The following is a 21,328-nucleotide window of genomic DNA, read 5'->3' on the forward strand; positions in this document are numbered from 1 at the left end:
CCTTTCTCATGTACTTAACCCCTTTTGTTAAACAACCACCACTCACCAAGATCACTGCCAGGTACCAGGGTGGAAAAAAAAAACCCACCAACATTAATAATGTGCTGTGACTCTTCTTATAGACAAGAAAGGAGTAGAAAACTGTAACAGCCCTTCTGCATTACAAAACACAAACCTAAGAACAAATGTGCTATGACCTACTGGTGACAAATGAAGGTAATACAAAGCCTTGTAAGATTTTTCAGCTTTATTAGCATTATTTAACTTCTGAGACCACTAAAGGAGGCATATGTGATGGATGCAGTGGTGGGGACAGAATGGTTTTTGTTGTGAAAGCCTGGTGTGTCACAGAAGAGAAACATTAGAGGACAAAGCCAAGAGCTGTACAGCTTGGGAAGAGCAGCAAATATGAGGTTAAGGCAGTCAGTACTTTTTAACAGCTCAGATATTACCAGAGAGAGGGCATCCATGATGGACACTGCTGGAGAGCTCCCAACTCCCAGTGGAAATGGCTGGAACAGCTGAAGAGAAATTCAGATAAAAACATCTCAATGTCAGTGAGAGCAGAAGTGTGCCCTGATCACACTATGGGAACACAGTGAAATGCTGGAATGACACATACTGCCTTATCAAATCTGCTGTTAATCATCCTTTTATAGGCCAAAACTTTTCAGGAGACACTCCTGAGGATCCAGTAGTACCTCCTTTTCCAGCAAAAACCAAAAAGAGCAAACACCCATCTGTACAAAGGGCAGATGTGGACTTCTGTCTCCAAACTGTGGCAGACAGATGTTGATAAAATAACATGATTTTTAACTCAGCACACACCTTATTTATCAAGATACAACTTTCAGAAACAAGCACTGGAACAGTTCCACTAAACACACACACCATATATTGTTCCCACAGTCAGTTAATTATACAGCTTAGTGGAAAAGCCTCGTTAATGTTGTGCACTTTACAGAAAGTATCTATCAGTGGAACAGTATCTTGTAAAAAACACTTGCCTGATTAGCTGTGTCTTCCCTTTTAGAGGCAAAAGAAAGCTCTGAATGACAAATTTTGGCCAGACCAACCAATCATGCAGCAATCAAAACCAAACATTTTTAAGAACAAATACAGAAAAATCAGAAATTATCAGGAGAGCATCATAGTAACAGATGGGCTATGTAAAGGTTTTATTTTTTATTTACAGCAAATATATTACAGTAAAAAAGGTTAACATACTCATGGCTGTGGAAGGATAGTATGTATGCTTACATCAAAAAGGTTTCATTTTCTTGGCACTAACTGAACCAAATACAAGGATTCAACACAAAAATAAGAAACAGAACATTTATTAGGCAAACTCTAACTGTACACATCTGCAACTGGGGTTTCAATGCAATCCAGAGTCATCAGGATGGCAAGGACTTTTTCAACCAATATGTTTAACCCTCAAGACAAAGTTGTCTGACACCATTTAAAAGTTGCTGTACTGAACACACTGATTTTAAAGAAATGTCATAGATGATTAAGACACTGAAAATGCACTCAGCACAGTGCAGAAGCCCATTATTTTCCTTATTTCTGTTTTTACTCCCACAATACCAGTGTTAAAAGGCTGCATGGCAGACAAGCTGGATGCAACAGCTGGAGGGTTTTGCCTGTCAAGCAAAGTGACTTGCAGCAAGAGATGTGCTTTCTGCAACAAACCCAATGATACACAGCTTGTGTGGCTTCAAGGAAGATCATCTAAGAACAACAAATGTGGAAGCCTTATAAGCTTTTTACATCATAATCAGAATCCTCAGAAAAGCAGGATCCAAATTACTCCAAGTGAATTCGGGCTTACTTATGCACAACAAAATTGTCCAGATACATCAACAGTAGTAAACAGAGTTAATGCAGTGTTAATCCTTTTACATTTTAATGACTAGCTATAAAAACAGAAACTAGCATGTTCAAATCTGTTTACATTTCCTGAGCTTAGTTAAATGAAGAAGGAATGACATTATAAAAATCCTGGTAAGTCACCAATAAATTAAAAATGTACATAACCACTACAGCTTAAGAAGCTCAGAGTGAAGTCTGCCTATCCAATATCCTTTCTTTAGGAATCCTGTACAGAAACCATGCCATTAACTTCACCAGCAACACTGAGATGCTATGGAATTGTAGGTCTATTTTTTGTTCTTGCTCTTCCAGCAGATTGCCTGATGGCCTTTCCTAATCAAATCATATGAGAGCATTCAAAAATTGCAACTCTCTGCTTGCAATGCACAAAACAATGTTCTCAGCAACACAATGTACTACTGAAACTCAAATTTCCTAGCTGCAGTTATTTGGGTGGGCTCTCAGCTCCCACACACAACATCACTACCCTGGCAGCAGGTTTGGTATCCTTTGGGGGAACAAACCAGGAGAGTGGAGGGAAGACCCCCAGCAATATTCATCTCAGCAATACTCATCTCAGCAATATTCATCTCAGCAATATTCATCTTAGCGGTTTCTTTAAGAGCCACATCTTGCATCTGAGAAAAGCACTCGACCTACATGAGTCATACACATGTTTATTTATGCATGTTTATTTCCTGCATAGAGAATACTGTGTACCTTGGAATAAAACCCAAGCCTTGAGAATATACTGAGAGTATATTTGTAGCAGTGCTATGGAAGATTAATTCAAACCCAAACAATCAAACTCAACTGTCTCAAAGTCTTGCAGAGCACAAACTTTGATAAAATAAACCACTTTTTAAAAAACTGTCTGCTTATACCATACTTTTATTTTATGGTGTAGATAAGAGAGGTAGAAAGGTTTATCTCCTCAGTATCAGTTTCTGTGCAGTATTTATAAAGTATTAGAAAAAAAATCTATAGCTTTTTGGTGAAAATGCCAGCTTTTCTCCTAAGAATTGTAAGGAATCTCTTCTTTCCACTTAAGTGCTGCAAACTAAGTAAATGGAATCTGGTTCAGATGAGCTATTCTTTCCAGTAGCCTCACCACACCAATTTTGTCACCAAGTTCTGCTTCCAAGAAGTCATTACAGAAATACTCTTATTCAGGGCTCAAAATTTCCTCTCAGATACAACCCACCAAACCATATTTACCAGCCAAATAGATCCAGTCTGCTCCTAAAAAAAGCACTCACTCTTGCTTGACTTGCATGATCCATCTTACACAAGCTACCAAGAGGGACAGAGAAGAATGGAAGCATGGAAGGCCCTGTGGTCCTTCCCCTCTTTGGTGATGAGCTCAGATGTGAGCACCATCATCATCCTGTCTGGCAGAGCATCCTGAGGCAGCTTCTCTCCCTGCCATGATCCATTCTGTGCAGCAGGAGGATGGATGGTGCTTCAGTAACCAGTGCTCCTCAAAACAGGTAGGAAGGAAGACCCAGCCAGGAGACACAGCTGAACAGAAACCATGCTGGTAAGATAAATATCCATCTTTCCCTGGTGTTAAGACAAGCTTGCAGCACTACAGTTTTCATGATTGTCAGCAGATAAGGGAGAGAGATGGAAACATCAGCTGCAGATACCAAGATGTGATCCAGAGCGCAGCATTTCCCAGGGAGCCGAGAGCCCAGCACTGCCAGGGGAAGGCAGGTCAGAGGCACCAGGCTGGGATCCACCCCCAGGGGCTCCACTCCTGACCCCTGCTCTCATGGCACTGCCACAACTGATCTGTCTGTAAGAGAGGACCTGCCTGCTGACATTTCAGGGCACACAGGGCTGCAGCTCCAGCTTTATTTACATAGCAACGACTGTTCAAGGGTGGGATTTGAGCCATGAAAGTCAGACTGCTGCATGGTGACCTTTAATTTACCCAGAGAATGTTAAGCAAATTACATTAAATTAAATTCAGTCAAAGCAGATGCTAGCTTATTTATTAAAAAGCTCAGCTTTCTCTTTCTTTCAACTGGTTTTAGAGACCAGCAGCTCTTGGGAGCAGACCTTCTCTCTAACTTAGTCAGACAAGCAGCTCCACAGAGATGGCCAGAGTGACTCTCCTGCAGTAACACCAGCCTAAAGAAGACCTGGCTGTCCCTAAGGATGCCCAGCAACAGCTCATGAGCACAGCATCTTTACCTCCTTAGTCCCTACACTTCCCACCTGACCCAGCTCTTCTCCCTCCTTCCACAAAAACCGCACCGGACTCAGTGGAAGACAATTCCTCACTGCCAGCATTGCCTTCTACTGTCAAATATTTTAAGAAATCTATGAATTGATAAATGTAAAGAAGTATTTCCTCTGTTTCAGAAAACCGGTACTGCTCTGCAAATATATAACTTGTCATTAACTTTTGATAGGGTTGGGTAAGGAAGCTCGTATACAGTAACATGGTTGCATTCACAATCCAGGTTGGAAACATTTTTTTTCTCAATTGTAGCATGATGAGACAACTAATGCTCCTGCACTCAAATAATCAACAGGCCCTGTCCTTCAATCTACTCCCTTTCAGCAGTATGCCTAAAAGCAGTCACATAAATAAGAGATGTGCTGTTTTCAGCCACACAGGCTTCATGCACAAGTCTGTTTTGTCTCTTTTCTTTTCTTCTCTGGAAACATTACTCTCATTAATTTAATTCTCCAACTATGATCCACCAAAATAAAAATAAATTCAAGTAGGAGTCCAAACTGGTTATTGCTGGGTTACAGGCCAATGTAAACTGACCAGACCCAATGCCAACCTCAAATTCACTTTACAAAAGTAAGGATTGTTTGATTACATTTGCTGACCATAGACAGCTTCTTTCACTATTCATACAGTTTGAAGACCAAAGATTTGCTGAGAACAAGACACAGTCCATGTCCCCCGGAAGTAAATGGAGCTAATAGCCATCATCTTCATCCATATCACAGCCATAATCTGAAACACACAAAGACAAGGGCATATCAAAATGCAAATATAGATGGAAGACACAATAGAAGTATTGCTTCTTTAAGGTTGTTTTCTTGCTGTGTAACTACATGGTAAATTTTGCCTAAGGCAAGCATTTAAAAAATAATCTGTTCTCTTTAGGCCTAAGTTATTGCATGTATTTCAATGAAATAAAATTATTTTTAAGCATGTACGTGTAAATATCTCTTTTCACTTGTCACTAGACCCTCATTTAGGAATACTTGGCACATGTATATATTAAATACTTAGTTTAATTTAGAGGCTAAGGTGATCAAGCCTGACTGTCACAAGTGACTTGGCACACAGTGGCTGATAAGCAGCAGCATTACATTTACAAGTAGGCACGTTTTTCACTAGACATAGGCACCAAGGAAAAAGCTGGTTTGTTTATATTATTCATGGATTTATGAGCTGAAATTGCAAGGGTTCAGAGATAGCTCAGAGTTCTCATCAACATCAAAAGAGTCATGGAACCAATCCTGACCAACGCATCTGACTCAGATCTCCCTTATCTTCTTACTTCTACTCTTAAAATTTTTGCCCAGATTTTTAAATACAGTTTTGTTTTCTTAAACAATGCTGAGTGCAAAAACTGTGCTGTGTTTCAGAAGGCAAGGCTGTATGTTTCTAATGCACCAGTTTCTCTTCTGTGTGCTTCTGAATGCACAGACACAGATATTTTCTGTTGTGTAGATGAACCTATGGATAATTATTACATATGAGCACTGAGAAAAGTTAAACTTTATATTCCAAATCCAATATAGGGTAACATCTCACCCAAAGAGACAAGCAAATGTTCAGAAGTAGAATTAAGTGTAATCTGTAATGATTTGTGTAGAGTGGGTGAAGTTCACCATCTGTAATTCATGTAGTTATTCCAGGCAGACAGTCTAAAATCCATGGAGAAAGCAGCTAAGAAAGAGTTATTTCTTGTGCTGAGCAGCTCTGCACACCTGCATTCGAATTCTGGGAATACTCTTTTCCTCTTTTTTTTCCATTTTATTTTTGTTTTTTTAACTTTAATTTTTCAGCTTTGTCCAGACCAGACAGGGAGTAGTGGAATGTTCTCAGAATGATTCAAAATTAGCAACATTTACAACGAAAAAAACTCAGTGACCTTTATTCTATTTTTGTGGGGGGTTTATTAATAAACACAGACCCACCCTCCCCCACATGGGTGCTTTTTCTTGGGAACATTATTCTAATAATAAATGCAGGCAACAAACTGTTTTTTCTACGGTTCAGTAATTATTTTCCAGCAGAGAAATCAATTTAAAAGCAACAGACACTTTTGTGAAATGTATACATATTGTCCACAAAAGCTAAATGAATAGTGATAGAAAGATTTTTGCAGTAAATAACATTTCAGTAGGAAACTTATTCCCATCTTGAGTCTTCGCAACCCATAATTAGCAGCTCTTGTTTCAAAAATAATTTTGTGTATTTTCAAAGCTTGACTTCTAAAGGGAAGTTTTTAATAAAAGATAAATGTGGATGTGTCCAGCTAGGAAAAACCACAGCAGAGAGGAGACTGCCTTTTCCTGCCAGCAAAGAAATGTAATTAAACCAGTGGCTTTGCTGGGTAACCCAAAGAAATTAGCACACATCTGTGTACCACACATGCACAACCAATGCCATGCCTGCACTTGGGGATCATCAGCTTCCTCCTAACACCCTCCACAGAAACACAGTGTGATGATTTGTTCTGTTTTGGGCTGGACAGACACGTCCCCAGGACTCCTGGTTAACCTGGACATAAGGAGCAGGGAGGGGAGCTCAGGGGGCCCCAAGCATTGCTAATGGAGGGGTTACTGACCCCCTAACTCCTCAGATAATAATAAACCTAATAAAAATTTTAATAAACCTAATTGTAGAAAACACACTTCAGTTTGTTCTTGACAAGTCCTCTTAGCCTGAAGTGCGGGATGCAAAATTTTCTCAGGAGGAGTCTCTAAGCTCTTTGTCTCAGACAAAAGTGATTCCAGGCTTCCCAGAGGAATGGGAAAGGGCAGCAGGAGCTCTGGGACAGGGACCAGCAGGGGAACCCTGAGTGTCCCCAGCCCTGCAAGAACAAAGCCCACAGCAGCAGGAGATGGTAACCTCAGCTCACCATTTCCTCCCAGTAACTGCAAGGCGCTCATGCAGTGATCTTCATCCTCTTCTACCTCCTCCTCTTCCACCTCCTCATCAGGGTTGTAAGCTACTGGGCCACTCTCCACAAGCACAGCTGCTGGTTTTTCTACATCAGAGGCTTCAGCCTGTGCATTTGGAAAGGTAACCTGCATAAAAGAAGAGAGAGCAGTAGAGCAGCTCTTCCTTTGGTCCAATATTTACACAGAACTTAAGCAGCTTCCAAACAACAGGGAAAGGAGACACAAAAGCTCATGTCCGGTGCTATAGGTTCAGCTGTTCTAAGCCTGAATGAAAGTCAGGCAAAACCACCCAGTTTTTGCTTAGTCCAGAATCAGGCAACTGAAATATCCAGTAATGGTAACAGCAGAACAAGGATTCTCTGGCAAGCACAAGCAGAGGAGAAATTTGAGAGTGAAGGCTCCTCAGTAGAGCTCTGTGGGCAAACTTAGAAACCTCTCCCACAGTGTGCTCAGCTCACATCAGGCCTATTACAAAATAAAAACGTTATTGACAATTTAATGATAGCAAAAGTGTACCCTTCAAATCAGAAAAAGCCCAACATGTATTAGTTTTGACAGCTCTGGTTGGATTTATTTGGCGGCGCAATGAGCTGTGGAACAAATAGACTCTGTAGACAGCACTTAATGTGATGGCAGAGCACTCAGCTGATAATACACACTGGCACCTGTAACATTACCTATGGAATTCATCAGAATAATGATCTCCAAACACTAACTTGGGAATCAGTCATTGATGGGACCTGTTCCATACGTGTTCCTCCCCAGCTGCTCCAAGGTTAGGCAGAATACAGCATGGAAGAGAGAAAGGGCAACACCACAGGGGGATAGAGGTGAATCTGGAGTAGGTAATATTGTCTTTGGTTCACTGAGGAGAGATCTGGGAACAGGGCAGGAGGCAGCAACAGAGTCTGTGCCAGCAAAGCCCAGGCTCTGGTCTTTCTGATCTTGTTTTCATGGTGTGCTCAGTCTGGAGCTCCATCTCCATCTCTCATTCAGGGAAAAACATCACAGGAGCTTTACCTCCATCAGCTCTGTAACAGGGTACTTTCCACACCCATTCTGTACTTTGACTGGTTGGGGTTTGTACACTAGAGCCCATGGCACACAGAAACAGCCAATTAGTAGCAATTTGAAGAATCTTAAAGATTAACCATGAATGCCGTGTTGTCATGTGAAAAATTCTGAGAAGGGAGTATTGACAGTAGCTGTCAGCAGTCAGCTGTTACCAGCACTGAGTCATCTTCCCTAGTAAGAAAGATGCTAAAGACTGGAACCACTTCCTTGGAAGGACAATGGTGAGATGCTTCTAAAAATGAATGGTCCAAAGGAGATCAAAAAACCTTAACTCCTCTGGTTCATACCATGAGGAAAGTGCCACAGTGCTCTAGGTTTTAAATTACAGTACACAACTATGTACTGCTGCATGTTCTCCAATTCCACTGGCAGCAAGGTCTGATAAAATACTGCAGTTTATTTTTATTTATTTATTTATAAATGTATTCACTTGGGATGCAGCAGCTCCCAAAATCCCTGTAACTCCAGGCACTTCAGAGATACACCGAACGAGAAAATCCCTGTACCAGAAAGTTGATAGTCTAATTACTCAAACATCAAAGCTCTTCCTGAACTTGTCATATACCATGACAGTCAACCTAAAGAATCTGCCTGAGTTTTTCAAAGTCACCTCAGGGTTTGCTCCAATAGCTCATTAATAGGGCAAAAAACACCCATTAATTTTAATAGAAAATCAAGTATTTAGATATTCGGATCAGTCAAAGACAGGTTTTCATGATTTTTTAATGCTCAAATTAATCATATTATTTAGAGGAACTTCCCTCCAGTTTATATTTCCTACTACTACTTTTGCCTCTAGAGTGATCATATTGAGTCCATCTCGGTATAAGCAGAAATAGACACAACAATTCGAGACAAATCAGCATCATCATATACATGAATTTATATGTTTAAAAGTATCCATCTGCTCTGAAAAAGTGGGTGAATATAAAGGAGCTACAATTGAGTCATTATTTTTTAAAATTGCACCATGCTAATTAAAATGTGACCTTCTTCTAATTATCATGTCCACTTCCAGACTGCTGTACTTCTACAAATGTGCAGAGTTTTCTAATGAGCATAGAATAAGAAGTGAAAATGTATTTCCCTAGGCAGGATATCAAACTGTTTCTGAAAATCAATGACTTTTAGTCATTTTAAAAATAAGGCAGTCAAACAACACCTTTAAATAGAACTTCCTGCATTCACTTCCAGCCATCCTGGACTGGAGTTTTGCACTTAGCTTTATCTTTGGATGGGCAGTTCTCAAAGGTGTTAAACTACCCACAGGAACTGCTTCACTTTCAGAAGGGTGTCAGTGTCACACATTCATGGGCAAGAGGGACAAATACCCTTGGTACATATAATATATACATATATATATATTTTTAGATATGCAGTGGACAGTCTGATGTACACAAAATGCCTGTGAATACTCTGTACAGTATGAAAATAATAGTGAAAGGAAGCAGCTATCATTGTTACCTGGTTTCACTCTGGTAATAACCATGATCCCTTTGGGAGCTGCACAAAACCACCCAAATTTGGCTTCTGGCAGTGGCCAGTTACCAGCACTAACTTTTCTGTGGCACTATTACATTTTCAAGCTAAACAAACAAAGCAGAGTAAGCCAGGCTGTACAGGGTAAGCTCTTTCCACACTGGTCTCTGACAGAAGCCCAGCCCATCCCTGGGGTCAGCTCAAAAGTATTTTGCAAAGTCCTTCTTCTTTGTGGGAACAGTCCAAGTGCTGAGGAACAGGAGAGGCTCTGCCCTCTGCTACCCCTCCTGGCCATTTATTTGACATGGACCTTTTTAGATGCTTGCAGGGAGTTTTCTGCTGTCCAATGAAGCATCATGAGGCTGTGCTAATGTGTCTAATGATAATAAGGGCAAGTCCAATCTCAGCTTTGCAGTGTTCACAGTAACCAACTCCTGGCCTGATCAGACAGACAAGACTCATTTTTTTACCCTTATCTACCACATGACCAGGCTGAAAACAGCTTGTGGGAATTTCCAAACTCAACCTATTGCACCAGGAGAAGTGCTGGACTTTTCATACCTCTTCAGTAGCAGCCTTCTTAGCAAACTGGGTTGAAATCAAGGGTCTTAATCTGCAAAGAAAGAAAGAAAAAAAAAAAATGCTGAACATCAGAAAAGTGGCACAAGAGTTTGACACAGAGTATTCGTTCTCCAAACAGTGAAAGCACTTTGCTAGTGTTACATTGTGCAATTACTTTTTGAATGATTTAAGATAAAGCGCAGAGAGCCAGAAATGCCACAATAATTAACACACACATTCCCTTGGAAGCATCTGTCCCAGATTTAGGTAATAATAAAAGATGCCAGCACAGTAGCAAAACCTCATCTCAAACTGCAGCCCCAGCTTCTCCCCAAGGTCTTTGAAATAGCTGTGTTTGTCACATTTTACAAAAATCAAAAGAAAACTGATTTTTGGAAGAATGCAGATGTGGCAAGATTGGGCCACACTCTGATTACCTAGCACTGGTCTGCAACTGCTTCCCTGTATCTGGTGATACATAGAGGATAACAGTAAGATTATTCATGCAGGATACCATAACCATCACAGGCAAGATCTTAACCTCCACCTACAGAAATCATAAAAAAACATACAAACAGGGACCCTCAATACCTTGAATGAGAAATGACAGACAGTGAACATAAACATCTTTTAAAACTGCATCAGATGTGAAAGAGACCTAAATATTTGGGGGAGAAGAGCTGGATCAATATAACTTTACAGCTAAGTGTTAAATATTATTACTTCTGAAAAACATTTCATAGTCTGTTGTTTTTTTACTGCCAAGAAGGCTGCTCTCAATCCATCATTTAGTGTTACTTTCTGGTCTCCCCTGCTCATCTAGATGTATCTAGTCACGAAGAGGATGACTTGCTTTCCACAGAAACACTGCTCAGACAGCTCCTCAAGCACGTCTTTTAACAAAGTCTAGGCAAACAACTTAATGAATACCAATTTATGCCTCCAGAGATACAGTCTTTTATGATAAGCAGTATTTTACTCTCATTTTTCTTTTAGTCATTCCTCCTTAACACACAGAAACTCGTTGTTTTCCTACTTATTTACTTATTTCAAATAATCAGCAGGAGGAAACAAAACCCCAGAGAATGAGCAGGGGAGACTCAGATCATTATCTCTGATGGTAGAGACAATATTAAAATACAAAATATTGGCTGAGCTCTGAAAAGGTTCAAGAACTGATCATCTCTGAAATGCTTTACAGGACCCAAAAGGCATTTCAGCAACTCAAGTAATTGAAGATGCCTCCTCCAAGCAGATCAAAACAAAAATCTAAGGGAATGTTCCAGGAGCCACTGAAGAATCCAGAACACATTACCCTGCTACAGATACTTCTTGTCATATTACATAATAACAAAAAATTTCAAGAAGGAGATTTCTCTTGACCTACATAAATACCTAGTACTTACAAATCCTGGTTGACTTCTGGGCTCAGAAAGAATATATTTGAAGGCATGGACACACTCCTCCCTATGTGCTCAGCCTTCTCTTCTATTATCTAACCCCAATGGTAGAGTTTTCACCTTTAAATGCTGTCTAGTCCAACCTACTGCAAGGAGCAGAGATACCTTCAACCTGACCAGGTTGCTCAGAGCCCTGTCCAACCTGACCCTGAATGTTTCCAGGGACAGAGAATCCACCACCTCTCTGGGCCTCTGCCAGTGCCTCACCATCCTCATGACAACAAAAATTCCTTCCTTAAATTCTGAGATTTGAGAGTACCTACCTACTTTCAATCACTGCTTTCCACAAAATCCCCGTTTAGATGTTTATAAACATATGCATGCAGCAAAGCCAAAAGGTTGCATAGCTGAAGGATTCTAATTACCAAACAGGTTGTGTTTCATTGAAATGACTGAAAAACACCCAACACTGGTAAGAAATGGATTTTATTTTAAACCCGTAGTTATGATTATTGCAATTAACACTGTACCAAAGATAGCACCTTTTCCCTCCTGCTACCCAAAGACATCAGACCTCCCTGGAGCACCCTGAAAATATTTCCTCCCCCCAATTAAAATCAAGCTGTTGAGTAAGACTCACAAGGTAATCAGAAACTGCTGACATTTCTTTTAAAGCAAATTATACATGTGCTCACACAGTGAAGAAAACAATCACAGCTACAGGAAGCAGAGTAAACATTCCAGTTTCATTTTAATTAAAATGGTCCCCTAATGAAAATAAAAATATTCACGTTTATGAAAAGCCTATTTGCAAAAACTTTAGTGCTACATCCAAGAGCCCTTCTATACCATTTCTCAGCAGCGAGGGACTCAGACCCAAACTGAAATTAAAGCTGTATTTCTGTTCCATGAGAGCCACTCACAATGTGCACATCTTCACTTCCTATCTCCAAATACAGCACTGCCATCTGATTAGGGCAATACAGTTTCTCTCTCAGCATAGTATAAAATGCATCCAAAAGCAGTGGACCTGCTCCTGCCATGGATGTCAGCACCTGCTGCAGGCTGGATCCAAGGGGGTCACTCATCACCTGGGTGGAACAGGCCAGCCCACTGTCCCTCCACACTGTCTGCTTCCTAAAACACCAGCCACAACACTGGAAATAGGTAAAACCACCACAAAGAGAGACAAAAACATTTCCCTGCTGAAATAATGGCTTTGATTCAAACGACAGCTATAAAAGTTATAAATATATAACACCCTTGGCCCTCCTTATGCCTACAGAGAACCTTACTATTACTGTACAAAACTGTTTATAAGGTTTTATAGTTGGGGTGTTGTTTTGTTTCTTAAATGCCCCAATGTTCTGACCTCCTTAAACCAGAGCAGCTGCTGCCACACCAGACATATGGAGCAATAAATTACTGGCTGCCATGGCTACAGATACAGACTCCTTCTGCTGTCTGGCTGCACCTCAGAGGGTGGACAAAAAGTGTCTTCATGGAAAAGCACGACTGCTTTTGAGGCTGGGACAGGTCTGAGTATTAATGATGAAAAAGCACCTTGAAAAAATAAGTAATTGAAGTACCTTATCCAACTTTCACTGGGCATGACTCAACATCATCTGTAAAAGGCTACCAAGGGACACACATGCACATAAACACTACAGAAGAAAGATCCTGTCCATCAAAGTCCAGACTGAATTAGAGGTTCACAAGCTCCATAAATAATAACATCCTACATTAAGGTACAATTCCATATATACTGAAGTGGCAACAGCATCCATTTAAAATGTAAAGTTGTGACTGGGAAATAACGGGGATCCTGGTCTTCCAAAGTGTGTCAGCTGTCGTCCACTATTTATTACAATGACTTTTAGTTTGGGGCATTTTCCTTATGAACTTTGCAAATTAACACAGAACCTTGTGGGAGGGAATAACAGAACAAGCAACTTTCTGAACAACAACATGATCCGTAAAAGGGGATAAAAAAGATTTCACACAGCCCCAAGTGTGTTACATCCACACTTCAAACTACTTCAAAAATTATGCAGATCTACTAATGCTCATGTCAGCCAACACATACAACACTGGAAGCAGATTATCTTGACATGTTTGTGACAAAAACTAATGGCATGGTACAAGGCATCAGAGGCTGCTCCCTGCCGAATCCGCTCCTCTCTCAGCTGAGATGTGCACGATAATGTCTGGGTTTGTCCTCCAGCTTAACAATTTAAAAAAAGATTCAATATAATAGCTCCTGACAGGGCTGGAGATCACACAGACTGAACTTTCAAAGTGTTTTTCTCTGAAAAACAAGCTGGCTGTGACAAACAACAGTTTTTACTCTGCTTATTATTTAATAACAAAAGATTACACAGCACAGTACATAAAAGAGAAAAAGAGCAGTGAGAGGTAATAAACCCACCTCACTTGCATCAGACTGTTCATCCACCAAAAGTCTGACAATACCATAACAATCTCCTCAGTGCAATCCCACAAATAATCTGGAAACTCACCCAAAGCTCTGTTTCTTACAGAATTTTAAGTTAATCCACCCATGTAGGGAACATCTTACTGCGGCTTACCACCCATACTAATTTTATACAAGGATGGTCCCAGAATACACAATGGGAAGCAGAAGTTGAGCAGAGCCCACAGCCACAAGCCTGCAGTGTAATTATGCAGGTCATCCAAGACAACTGCCCATGAATCCTATATATCCATACAGAGGCCTTTTATGTGCAGGGACAGAAAAAACTATTGAGAAATGACTCAACAAGAGACAGGTCAGGTTCTTCATGCTGGCCAAGGTCCTCCTCCCACCTGAGGCCAGATGGTTTTGCCTCAGGAGGTCAGTTTACCAGACATCTGTGTGAGAAGGAAATTAATATAAATGTTTATACAGGCTAAGAGTGCCCTTTAATTAGGTACCGTCAATGTTATCCTTACCAGAAAGCTGGGAATTATCTCTCTGCAAGGATTTAAAGCTCTTCTTGGAAACACAACAGCATCAAGAGATCCTGACCCACTGTCCTGCCATTGGATCAGGACAAAGGGGTGACCCTCCAGGACTTGCATGACTGCTTTTTTCCAGAGGGCAAAACAAAGGCTGCAATGACCACCATAATCCTGGAGCACCTCAGGGTTTGCACACCCAGCTGTGGATCCCACCATCTCCTACATCTGCTTCTGCCTGAGAGCCAGATGCTCACAGGAGCTGTACCCTCTGCTTGAGAGGAAGTGGAGGCACACAGCCAAGGCCATGTCTTGCCATGACACCCATGAACAGCAGCACAATGCCCTGAAGACAGGGGCTGGGGGTCAGGGTGCACTGCACCACTGCAGAAATGCAGATACAAACATGGACACCATCACATCTGCAGAATGACAAAGCAACTGTGATGCTCACACCTTGAAACTATGTGTGCCTGAACATGAGGTAGCCAGGTGGTTTTGATTTTCTTAAGACCAGACTCTTCACCCTGTTGAGCTCACTGTCACTGTGAAAGCCACAAGGAGTTTCCCTGATTTGCTCCCCCAAGTGCCAGCACTGCAGAGACCCCAATTAACGGCAGAAAGGCTCCTACTAAGAGCATGTCCAAACTGCAATGAGCTCAGCTCCCATACAGAGGTCCCTTTGGAGATGGCTGAGTGCTGCCAGCTGTACAGATGTGACTGATGGAGCAGCAGGCAGGCAGGGTCTGAACCCTCCTGGATACTAGCAGACAGCTAAGCCAATGCTTTCATCCTGTTTCCAAGCAAGCAACACTATGGAAAGAGTCATTTCAAGCAGTAAAAAAGCAAACAAGTTGACAAAAAAACTAAAGTGAAATGAGGAATTGTTCCCACTTCTGATTCCCACTCAGTCCTCTTTCATACTGGATCAGAGGAGCTTGCCTTTCATCAGTGCAGCACCAGACAACACATCTGAGAACATCATGAGAACATCTTCAGTGCTAATGAGAGCAGTCTTTACCAGCAAACACCTGGAACTGAGCACTCACAGGAGGAAACTGAAGAAACCTAAGAATCTCTGTCATTCACTAAGGAGTAGATTTACCACTGAGGAACTAAGCACCTACATCACTCACCAACAGGCTTTTGAAAAGCAGGAACTTTGCTATTGTGTCGTGAGTTAAACACCTATTTCAGGCTTTTCAGAGAGGGGCAAGGACTCTGACATCTGTCTTCAATAACCCAACTCAAAGTGGGCAATATTCTTCTGCATAGCTGCAGCACTTTTTCCTCAATTAGATGCTGGAAAACAGCAACTTGCTGTTCTTCCCCCTGACTAAACCAACAGATTTTCAACAGCAAAAATGAAAAGGCCACCTCATTGGGACCAAATGAAATTATGCTCCTGCAGCAGATCCTAAACAATATCTGCACGTATCTGCTTCTAAAGGAAATTGCTGCAGACCATGGGAAATTACAATTGCTTCAGGACAAGACAGGCTGACTGATCTAATATTTCTGGTTGACACACCTTCTTCCTGGGTTTGTCAATAAAGATACTGATGAGCTCATCTCTCCACAGGTCAGGAAAGTATTAGTTGAAAATATGCTATTCCTTTCACCATGGAAATTTTTCCAGATGAAATGATGGCAGCAAGGCAAATCTGCACCTTGCTGAGAAAAGCTACTTAAAATAAGGAAGCTATGAAGCATTTTAATGAAGGTAAATGAGTAATCATAATGGTCTCAGTTAAGCAAGTCTAATGGCAGTGTCACTTTTAAAACATGGGCGTGAGACTCATGTGGTGACAATCCATATGTCCTAACTATCCTGTAGTGCTGTCTTTCAAATGGTAACAGTGCAAAATGCAATTGCCATGGCAGAAAGAACCATTATTAGCAGATAAGGCAAATAAAAATAATTTTAAAATGGTGCTTGAAACTATAGTAACAAGAAGTGAAATTTCAAAAGTTAAATGAATACATTATCATTTCAACAGAAGGATTATGCTATTGAAAAATTCTCAGCAGTAGCACTGCCGTCTGTTTCTGGTGCAAATATATTTTTCTAGACTCAAGCAAGGAGGATTAGAGATATTTGCTTTTGGACAAGTGTTTTGATCAATCTTAACCTCATGAAAGCTTCAAATGAGGCAAAAGATAAAAAGAAAACACCTTAGTAACCTGCAGTCTCTGGGAACAATTCATTGAGGTTGTTATACCCAAAGGTGATGCCAGATCGATCGCTGGATCTTCCCTGTTGACATTACAAGGACAAAAATCATGCCAGACAAAAGAGTAACTCACTTTTTCCACACCTCTAGCAGCCTATACCACCAGGCAAATTCAGTTTCTCTCATCCAATTATGCAGGTAAAACTAATATTTCAGAATTCAGGCAACTATAGATTCATACAGGTAATCCATCAAGGAATAAAGATGGATGACTGATTTTTTTTTTCCTTATGTCTGGTCTATTATACATTAAAGAGCAATTTCACTGGCAGCCATCTGGAAATCAATGTATTCCAAGCTTTATTTTATGATTACCAACATTCTCCTTCATAACTCATTTCTAATTATAAGCAATAAATCATTCCTTCTTGCTTGTAATTTATAACAGCCAATTATGGCAAACCTCTTATTTAAATAGCAAATCTCACTGTAAAACATCACATATTTTGAGGTATGCACAGAGCATCTAATCAGGCAGCCAAATGGTAGGACAATGATTTAACGTGGGTTTTGCAGCCACCACAAAGACACAAGTGGAAGAATCCACCCTCCCCTGTGAGCTGTACACACCAGAACTCCTCAAAACTGAAAGCACAGGTCTCATCTGCCTGACTTGATGCAGAAGAGATTTACATGCAGCAATACATGAGCCAGGGCACAACTCAGGGAAGGCTGGTGTCAAGGATTCCCTTTACTGTGTCAGGAAATGAATAAAGACGCTGTGGCAGAAGAAGCTGGAGGTTGGTTAAGTAAGAACTTCTGGGCAATGTCTAGTTTCATTTTAAGAACTAACAGTGAAAGAACACAGCTCTAAATTTAATATTTAAAAAAACAAACTCAAGTAGCTTTTCCCATGTCTGGATTTGTGTTTGAAATGGGCTGGCCTCCTCTCCCCAAGCCAAAGGACTCCCCCATGCACTGCCCAGGTGTTCAACATCACACCTACTCCCTGTTACATGGGTTTTGTAGGTGTTAGCATAGAGTATGAGCAAGGCACTCACTCAGGTCACTTCTCCCCATCCCTCCCAGACAGGAGAGGATCAGGCAGAACAAAGCAATGAAACAGTCAGCAGAGAAAAAGTGTCACCAAATAAATCCAGATTCTTCCTCCAGGGAGAAGCCTTTAATGGTGGTTTGCTATGGCAACCCTTACCAACAAAAAACCAGCAAAGAAATGCAGTGGAGGATGTCAGATAAGACCAAACAGGGTCAGTCCAAAAACACAGGCAAGGACACAGAAAAAAATTTAGTTATATTTGTTCTTCAGTGTAGGTCTGAGTAACAGGCATGTGAGTGCAAACACAAGAGAGAGGCTTCTTATAAATAGCTCTGCTGGGATTTGTCCGCTAGGAAAAAAACCTCACTCTTGTCAGAAAAGTATTTGATACAATTTTGGATACAGAATTTATTACATGAGAAACTGATCTCCGGAACGTGGAAGTGGTTCCCACTGAGATTTTATTCGGTCATCACACAGCTCGAGTCTGTTCCAGCTTCACATCGTGTCATCTGGTAACCGTTTACAGTAGGAATCTAGGGAACTGGATTTGGAAAAAATCCATCACAACTGACCTAAATCTGATCTGACCTGAATAATCAAACTGAATCCCAAATTCAAAAACGGCTAGACAGAAAAGAGGAGTGGGAATTCTTCAGCTGCAGGAGTTAGCTCATGCTCTCCTTGGCCATAGAGTTAGGCACCCCTCTTTCTTTTCCCAAACAACCATGGTGATGGAGGCTATGTGAACATCCCCCTGTTCCAAAGGTGTCAAAGACAAATGCACAAGTGCTGCAGGCTCCACCATGTTCCCTTTGAGATACCATTTACTCATGAGAGAAAGTGGTGGTGCATTCCTTCCCCCCAGGTCACACTATGATCTCAGTAAAGCACCTGGAAATGGGGAATGGAAGATAGCAAGTGATTAAGAAAATCCAGTGGTGACCATGGCAGTACCACCTGGCTGTGTCTTTGCCACAGACTCACCACAGAGGGTGGCCTTGGCTGATGTGGTGCACTGGGAAATGTTTTGTTAGACCCATGGCCATGCCAGCCCATCCTACAACCACATGTCAAAGTCACAACCTGCCTTGTCACCAAGCCCTGCCTGCACTGCTGCTACAGGTTCTCAGGGGGTTACACTGCCAGCACTGCTTTATTGCTGAGAGACTAAGCTGAAGATGTACAGGTGCAGCACCACCTAAGCAACACACAGCAACTCTCCACAGATGGATCATTATTTACAGAGACCTTATAGTGATGTGTTCAACAAGAAGTTTCACCACTTTCGAGATTCCTTATATTCTTTTTATGAGAGATCTAAGTATTATTTATTAGTCTTCTCCAAACACAAAGCTCAAAGGCATTTTAACATCTGGTTTACTCTCTCAGCAGTGAGAACAAAAACACTCTGAAGAAAACTAAAAAATCACTGGCTTGATGTTGGTGAAACTTGGGCAGTATTTCTGGCAAAAAACTTGGAACAAGGATGCAAAAAACAGCCTGTAGAAAACGAAAGGGAGGGAGAAACAGACACCAAAGCCTATAAATTTCATTTTGAAAATAAGGCGTCATTCTTATTATGCCTGTGGATGTGTATCTTCCCCATCCAAAGTTTTAAAAGCTTTATATAAACTATACTTCTAAGCAAGCTTGTAATTAGCTAGGGGCAGGCTTGGCTTTAATTACAGCTTGAAGAGGCACACATTATGGAAATACTTAGCTAATAACCACAGCGGTGCTCTGTTGATGGCTGAGGTCAGGCCAGCATGTGATTGCCATGTAACCACCTGAGTTCTTTCTGTGCTGTGCAAACTGGGCTCCTAATGAAGGAGCAGGACCGGTCTGTCAGGTCTTCCTCCCTCTCTGCCACACAGGCTAAGCCAGGCTTTGCTGGCAGAGGTGCTGAGATGTCCTGAGTGCCTGCATCTGGCCTCCCTGCTCCTTATGGAATGCTGTGGATACCTGTTCTCACCTCACCTGGAGATGCTGTGCAAAAGGAACCAGGGAACCTGACAGAGAGAGATGAAACTGCCCCATTTCAGCATCAGGCAAGAACAGCCTGCAAGAGTGCACGAACTGGTCAGATATCAGCATACACTGTGAATACATACACATTAACCTGTACAGCTTTTTTCAAAGTTAATATGGGGTCGATCCCACATCTCATCCCAAAAACCCAACAGGATAGTCTACAGGAATATACCTCCAATAAAAAATTCCTGCAAGTTCACACAACTCCCTGACAAATTTGAATCCAACCTTTACTGGTATAAGAAAGGACCAGAAAGTAAACTGTACTTTATTCCAATCTCAGAAACTGCTTGCCTGGCAATCTCTACTTGGGTATAAGTATGCATGGATAATGAAGTGCAAAGCCAATACAAATCACTGGGAAAATGGCTGTTTACCATTGAATATGACACAAGCTTAAAATATGCATTGCTACACACTGTGGGTGCTTGCTCATACACTCTGTTATGTACCAATGAATCGCTGAACTGGGTCACAGAAGCCCTTCATGATCTAGAAGTCCTGTCTCCTTCACAATGCATTTGGTACAGATAAAATGAGTATAAAAATGCAGCCATAATTTTTTACAGAAAGAAAATTCCAAATGGAAATGTTATGAAGGAAAACAATACTAATTGCTGTTTTAAAATGTGTGTACAATATGTGCACCTGCTTTTGAGAGATGAGAACACTGCTGCTGATGTGGGGAGCAGACAGCACCATCTTCTCTGGTCTGTGTAAGATTGTACATCTGTGGTGAAGTTAGGTGAGCTTTGCAGGGATCCTAAGTGTAAAGCAGACTTACTTGATAGTGGTTTTGCTTTAATACAGCTTAATAGTAGTGTTAACAGATAGAATTAACCAATAGAACCCTCACTGTAACTGCAGGGAATGTGCCTCTCACAGCCTCTCAGGCTGGTTTAACTGGATCAGTTGGAAAACCTGTCCAGGTGAAGATTGCACTGCCTACAGTCAGCTGCACGTGGCTGGTGAGCAGGGGGCAGCTCTGGGCCACCAGTCCCTAATCTGGCTCAGACAAAACAAGCCAGGTCAGCCTAAGGAGACCTCTCCTAACCATTACCTTTGAAATTGCAGGAGTTTTCACAGTCAGTTGAAGGGCACTTGCACGAGCAGGTCAGGCAGCAGATCTGAGCACAGAGAAGCTGAGTTCAGCTGGGAAGATGTTTTCCTGACCTTGGCTTACAGCCAAGGCTCCAACACTCTGCAATGAGCCTCACTAGGACAGGTGGAAGGCTGACCCCGACCTCCAACATTCAGATGGCCAAAACTTCCTTAACTGGGAATCAGCCGCTCCCCATCAAAGTAAAACACGGCAAAACCCACGTGACAGGGTCTGCTTAAAAATCCTTACTCCACCTCAATTTTTTATTCAACCCTTCCAAGAAATTGTGGCCCCTGGTGCATAGTTCTTCAGCCAACAAAAATCCAGCTTTTGAGAAGGGCCAATGTAAAAGCAATTCCTTTTGCTGAACATCCTCTCCTCCACTTCACTGTAGCTATGGAAGTTGCATTAAAAAGAAAATTACTGTAGCTACAAGGCCCCATTCAGA

The 21,328-nt window shown here is 41.4% G+C and overlaps 1 protein-coding gene across 1 annotated transcript in view; it reads right to left on the reverse strand.

Annotated features, from left to right (window-relative positions):
* Positions 1-1,134: 1,134 nt before the first annotated feature.
* Positions 1,135-21,328, reverse strand: part of BRF1 (BRF1 RNA polymerase III transcription initiation factor subunit) — a 170,709-nt gene continuing 150,515 nt past the window's right edge. The window contains exons 16-18 of the mRNA XM_056492506.1: positions 10,156-10,207; positions 6,999-7,167; positions 1,135-4,855 (exon numbers count right to left, since the gene is read on the reverse strand). Coding sequence (XP_056348481.1) covers positions 4,818-4,855; positions 6,999-7,167; positions 10,156-10,207 — 259 coding nt within the window. The 3' untranslated portion in view covers positions 1,135-4,817. The remainder of the gene's footprint in view (positions 4,856-6,998; positions 7,168-10,155; positions 10,208-21,328) is intronic.

The sequence above is a fragment of the Oenanthe melanoleuca genome, chromosome 5 (genome assembly GCF_029582105.1).
Source record: "Oenanthe melanoleuca isolate GR-GAL-2019-014 chromosome 5, OMel1.0, whole genome shotgun sequence".
Classification (NCBI taxonomy): Eukaryota; Metazoa; Chordata; class Aves; order Passeriformes; family Muscicapidae; genus Oenanthe; species Oenanthe melanoleuca.